Source organism: Salvia splendens, chromosome 3, assembly GCF_004379255.2.
Source record: "Salvia splendens isolate huo1 chromosome 3, SspV2, whole genome shotgun sequence".
Taxonomy (NCBI): Eukaryota; Viridiplantae; Streptophyta; class Magnoliopsida; order Lamiales; family Lamiaceae; genus Salvia; species Salvia splendens.
Window position 1 is genome coordinate 42831145 of NC_056034.1, and position 6773 is coordinate 42837917.

The window sequence follows — 6773 nt, forward strand, 5'->3', positions numbered from 1 at the left end:
TATGATTAAATACTGTCATTTCACTTGTACTTAGAGAAATGAAAGGATGAGGGCCGATTGAGAGGATTGATAAGTACAGTAATTTGATAAGTAAAATATGCTTATGCCTTTTTCCTAAAAATAGATTACTTTTAAAATAATTTATATTTCAATATACAACTTACTAAATACTCCATCCGTCTCGTAACATGAGTCTTATTTAATTATAGCACAGGCTTTAAGAAATATAAAGAAAAGTGAGTTGAATAAGTGAGTGAAATATGAGTTCTACTTATTTATATATATATATATATATAGTAGTATTAGTTTTATAATATAATGTGAATGGAATAAGTTAGTGGAATGTAAGACCTACTTACTATTTATGATAAAAAATAAAATAGGACTCTTACTATGAGACGGATCGAAATGAAAAAAATGAGACAATACAAAATGACAAAAATCGAATTGAGTATTTGAGATGGTATGTTTGGTAAATAAAAATATTATTGGTTTTTAACTGGACATTTGGTTTTGAAATTTAATCGTCGCTTTTCGGTTTAACTGGAATCGACACATCGGTTCCATATGTCAATTTCAGTTTCAATATATTCAATTCGTAAATATGAACAGAAAAAAAATCAGGAAAACTGACGATTTTTGCTAAACCGAAATCATGACCGCTGATTTTCAGTGCAGAAACAGAATTAATCAATAAGGCCGCATGTCTATATCTTTTAAACTTAATAATCTAATTGTATGCAAAAAAATGAAAATTCGAAATAAATTTCATGAATAACTATATTAAGTTAGAAATATTTTAATAAAGTAAAGATAACATTTAATTGATATACTCTTTCCGTCTCATTTGATCATTTTGGGATGTCCACGAAAAATACTCTTATTTTAAAAATGAAAATTTTCTTTCATACTTTACCCATATTTTCTTCGTTCACTTTTATTTATTTTTCTTTTTCTCTCTTTATTTACTTTTTCTTCCCTCTCTTTTTTTAGCTAACTTCTTATTAAAATCTATATTGTCTATACAAACGAAATTATTTTTTCTGAACGAGGGAATTAAATAAAATTTAGATTTATGAAATTTTCCGGTGGGATCCAAAAATTGGAAAGTTTTGGCCTAATTTGAATTGATTTATATGGGTAGACAAGTGGGGGACATTATATTGAGTGTAATTTAAAAATGGAATGGAAATAAGGGAAAATAGGTGTTGGAAGAGTAAAAGCATATTGTTTGGTCCAAGAAAATTGATTAATTAAATTGGGAACACCTCATCAATTCGGTCGGTTGATACTCTAGCAATGATACAGACATGCTTGGGAAATTGTTCTCTGTCTCCCTGCGCCTCCACCTGCACCCGCAGAGAGAGAATCTCATATATATACACAATTTGTTTGTATATAAATCTACATGATACCCACACCCTATTTCACCCACACTCATACTCAAATCGCCTTGTTATTTCTATTGAATTTTGTGAAATCACTCTTAAAATAATCATAATCAAAATATGGATAATCATCTTCAACTTCACCTCGCTCTCTCAACCACTTCCACTCGCAATCTGCCGCGAAATGATGAGAAGAAGCGCAAATTTGATGAATCATTCTCCGATGATGAGATGACCAGCAACAAACGCACATTGCCGCTGTTGATTTGGAATGATAACCGGAATATGTAATTCTCTCTCTCTCTCTCTGGATTGCGATTTTGAATGTTTTTTGATGATTGTGTGTGAATATGTAGGGATTGCGGATGTGTTGATGTGGAAGAGCATGCGGTGGTGGGGTGGCCGCCGGTGAATTCGCGGATGCGGAAGGTGGCGGAGCATCACCGCCGCGAGAGCACCGCCTCGAATTACGTCACGGTGGATAACGGCGGAGGAGGAGGAGGAGGATTGAATTCGATGTATGTGAAAGTGGAAATGGAAGGGATTGGGATAGCGAGGAAGATTAATTTGGGGATTTTTGGTTCTTATCAAGCACTCACGGCCGCGCTCATGGCCATGTTTGGCAAACGTGAGTTATTTTTGTGGAAACGCCTTTTATTTTATTGGAAATGATGTTGCTAATTGTTGATCTGCCAAACAGGCCGTGAAATGTACAAGCTCACGTATCGGGATAAGGAAGGCGACTGGCTGCTTGCGGGTGATGTACCTTGGGAGTAAGTGTATTATTATTTTTTACTAATACAAAATTATTATATGTATGCAAAACATTCATTGGAGTTCATTATTATTTTGTTTGTTTTTCATTGTAAAACCTTCGGATTTTTAAAAACACAGGATGCCGTCTGCATAATTTAAAATTCGAATTTTCGTATAATGAATTTTATTTAAAAAATGTTGAATTAAGAACACATACAATTAATGTGTACAACGATGATAAAATGTTACCAAATCTTATATTTGTATTGGTGTCTAGCTATTTCGATTTGAATGTGTTGTGAGATAACAACTTTTAGCTCAGTAGAGTTCATCATTTTAGATTAGTAACTGCTTAAAGATTATCAACTTCCAACAAAAAATAATACTACTAAATCTGAATTTACTAAAAATGTGATAAATAGGACCTATTTTTCTCAAGTTTTTTTCTAATCGATTTTATTTTGCAGAAGATTTGTTAGATCGGTGCGACGTCTAAAATTGCTGAAGAAGGTTTGGTGATCAGAGTTGGAGAAGCTTGATCTTTTTCCCCTTTCCAAAAATGTAGTGAATTATTAGTAATGTATTAGGAGTAATTAATTAAATTTTGTAGATTTTTATGAATGACTAATTATATACTTGTTTACAGAAAAATTTTGTAGATTTGTGATTTATAAGTAGTTAAGTTCAAATTGGATATTTGTGGGTACCTGATCCCGATATTTTCAGGTAATTGATCCTGAAAACCCAAAAGTTAAACAGTTGATCTCAAATTACATTCAAATATTTAATTATTCGGTAATCGATCCTGAAAATCCTAAAATTAAACACGATCTCGAATTATATATGTTCGGATATCTAATTAATAATTCTATGACTTGGATATCCTAACCTTAAATTGGATACCCAAAATTCCCCATCTGTGTAGGATTTAATCTTTTGTTTAAGGAGCTTCTCCATGTTCTTGGATATGGATGACGTATGATAAGAACATTGATGACGTATATATCATGAGTAAATTGTAATGTCATAAACAAAGCTTATGAGAACTAAAGGAGCTATACGAATTAATTGAAAACATGTATGATAAAGCACTGTGATTAATGAGTGTTTTCTACTCTTTAAAGAATTATTGCCTTGTTTTGATGCAAAAATTATATTTTAATCGAGAAAACTTGTCCCAGCTTTCCCAACAATAATGGAACAACAAATTATTAATTATACACATGCAAGTGATTGCATGTATACTTCAATTTTGTCTAAATTTCGAATAGAATCGGATCGATTTTATATGAATTGATTATATTATTAATTATTAATATTTATCTATTATATTGTCCCACCACTCACTTCGTCGTCTCTTCCAACGCCACCAACTTTGTCATGATTTTGATTTTATATGGATATTGAATATTCTATCATTTGCTACATATATTTTGAAATAAAAATTTTAGGTGTGAAGACATTTTCCGTAATTAATTAAATATACTATGTAATATAGGGGATTTTCATGAGTAAAATTTGTTATTGAGTAGTTGCAGATTGACGAGAGGGAAAAGAGATCATCAAGAAAATTGAGTTTTGAGAAATAGAAGATTGCATGATGAAGAGGTAATATGAAACAAGCTTATATTGAATTTCAAATTTGATTTTTAAATAGTCAAATGCATTTAAATAAATTATGTATTTTTTTTATTGAATATAGCCATCGAAAAATATATATTAAAACCTCTATTCCTAATTAATTACTTGAGTTGTATTTCAATTAAAAGCCACAAGCAAATTTTGATTTGGTGAAGAGAAAAATTGTTTGTAGAGACGTGCTACTCAAATGCAAGAAATATATGAAATGTAGACGGTCGCAAAGGGAAAATTGAAAGTCACTATACAACTTTCGAATCCAAAAAAAAAAATTACAATTCACTTTTTTGTGACTTGTAATCTTTTATTCGAATGACGTACCAATAAGGTAGATCCTTTGCCAGCTCGAACTAAATCTAAATGAAAATTATGAATATAAAGTGCCATATTTGTCAACTATTAGTTACATTTCATGTTGCAATTGTTTAGTTCAACTTAGTAATGTTTGATGGTAGATTATAACTGGGCATAAAGTGAATTATAATCCAATATTTGACAGCCCATTGTTATATCCAAATATATATTTGTCAACTACATAGTTACATTTCATGTTTCAATTGTTTAGTTCAACTTAGTCGTGTTTGATGGTAGATTATAATTGGACATAAAGTAAATTATAATCAAATAGTATTTGACATCCCATTATCATATCTATATATATAGAGAAGATAGGGTATCGCTCACCAATTTTCAAAGTTCAGCTACTATTTCAATTGAAATTTTATCTCAAAAAATGGCAAATAGACTGACAAAGTTTCGTTGAATTTAACTTCCCCTAAATGAGCTGCAAAAATTGCTCTTCATTCTTGCGGAATTCCAACCTTTCTTATCAATTCTTAAACCACAATTCATCATTCATTCTAAAAGGTCATAAACTACTTAGAAATTTTCCTTCCCTAAACACAACATCATCACCAACCACTACTATTATTTCTTCACAAGACTCAACGATGCTTCCACAATTCCAACTCTCCCAAATTTGGAATTCCACCGCCGACCACTAGACTTATCCCCAAATATCCGAATCTTCAAATTTCGAATCTATGATGTTAACGGTTTTTTAAGAGAAAGGAAAGAGGTAGAAGTCTGTCGTCGAAACAAAAAAGGATCAGATTGTGGGGAGATAGAAGAAGGGTAGTAAAGGGTAAAAGTAGAAAAGCTTAAAATTTGCACAATGATGAAGAAAATTAAAACGTTATTGGAGAGTGAAAAATGGGTGGTCGAATAACTGCTTGAAAGAGATCTAAAATAAAGTTATACTCCGTATTGAAATTAGTTGAGATGATTAAAATTTTCAATGAAATTATTAAATAGGGGTAGCAAATATCGAGAAGCCGGGGAAGGAATAGATACATTATTGAAGGAAAGGAATACAGGTGCTGGGAATTCATATTTCGTAGTGAAAAAAACGATGTTGCAATTTCCAAGTTCTATATGTGAAAATAATATAGAGAGAAGATGAAGAAAAGAACGAGATCTGGAGCTTCATTTTGTAAAAAGAAATGGAGATTGGAGAGGGGTGTTCACGTAGGGAGAGAGGTTGATGAGAGAGAAATTAATGGATAAAAAAGGAATCTTCAGCCGTGGAATGGAAGCGCTCATCTGTCGCTCAAATTCAATCGCCCAGCATATCATTTCTCATGTAACACACATACATTTTGAGATCTCATCTTAATTTACAACTCATTAAATGCATTGCAAAATATCACCTACTTAATATACTATGTAAATTCAATTTAGATATTAATTACAACGACTCCACAAATAGGGCCATAAATATTATTCCTAGTTGAGTCATTTTTCTATTTTGAAATATTCCATGGTCGTTGAGTTATTTTTCCTTTTAGCATAAAGTAACACATTTTTCATTCTTAGAGCATCTACAATGGATGCCCTAGGGGTTGCCACATCAACATGTCCCTTCTTTCTGCAATGGTTTAGCCCTAGTGGATGCCCTATCAATTATCCATTTTTCATTTCAATTTTAATATTTTTTTTTATATTTACACATTATAAATAGTAAAATTAGACTCTAAATTAAAGAACTAGCAAAAAACATACATTACTTAATTTAAAAAAAATTACAACGAAAATACTTAAAAAGAGGTACAATTTCAACGACCACTACGTGTCCAAACTTCTTCAATCATGTCGTTCATGAGTTGAAGATAATCTTGTTGGTTGCGCATGTTCTCCCGAGCTTGTAATCTCTCACTGACTCCATAGGGTAAACCTCGAATGACCGGCGGGGTTGCATGACCTGCTCTCGATTCAGCTTCATCGTCGGACCAATCGCCAGCTCTTGCCCCTTCATCGTGAATAATCATGTTGTGCAAGATGATGCACACGTACATAACATTGGCGATATGATGCTTGTACCGGGAACGAGCTGAACCTTTCACTATTGCCCAACGTGCTTGAAGCACACCGAATCCTCGCTCCACGTCCTTCCGTGCATACTCTTGCCGCTGTGCAAAAAGGGCTCTCATCACATCCGTTAGGCAGGAGATCGTCTTCAAGAAAACTGGCCATCTCGGGTATATGCCATCGGCTAAGTAGTACCCCATATGATGTTGTCGTCCATTGGTAGTGAACTAGATAACCAGACCGATGCCATTGCATTGCTCGGTGAAGAGACTCGGGTGGGTAAACACCCGAGTCGTCGTGGCCAATTAACCAGTGGGTATAAGCACAACCGTGCACTTCGTGAGCGGGGATAGACCGCTTCTGTGAGCCGCATCTTGCCGCTGCTGGAAGTACTCGTCGCGCGCCTCCATCGCGTGAACAATATGGATAAACAGTTCTCACCGCATCCTAAACCGTCGGCAAAAAACCGTCAGTCCCGACCGGGGCTCATCGGCGAAGTAGTCCTCGAACAGAAGTTGATGAGCTAGGCCATGCTCTCGGCGGACGGATGTCCGGTGGCGGACGAGCCCGATCTCGAGCGATCGGGCTTGAGATCGGGCATCCATTGTGGATGCTCTTATGACT

The 6773-nt window shown here is 34.0% G+C and overlaps 2 protein-coding genes across 2 annotated transcripts; one reads left to right on the plus strand and one right to left on the minus strand.

Annotated features, from left to right (window-relative positions):
* Nucleotides 1–1442: 1442 nt before the first annotated feature.
* Nucleotides 1443–2772, plus strand: LOC121795076 (auxin-responsive protein IAA31-like). Its single transcript, XM_042193512.1, has 4 exons — nt 1443–1675; nt 1745–2016; nt 2089–2161; nt 2612–2772. The coding sequence occupies exons 1-4, from the start codon at nt 1509–1511 to the stop codon at nt 2661–2663; spliced, it is 564 nt and encodes a 187-aa protein (XP_042049446.1). The 5' UTR covers nt 1443–1508; the 3' UTR covers nt 2664–2772.
* Nucleotides 2773–5896: 3124 nt separating this feature from the next.
* On the minus strand, nt 5897–6349 carry LOC121797066. Its single transcript, XM_042195802.1, has one exon. The coding sequence runs from the start codon at nt 6347–6349 to the stop codon at nt 5897–5899; it is 453 nt and encodes a 150-aa protein (XP_042051736.1).
* Nucleotides 6350–6773: the final 424 nt, after the last annotated feature.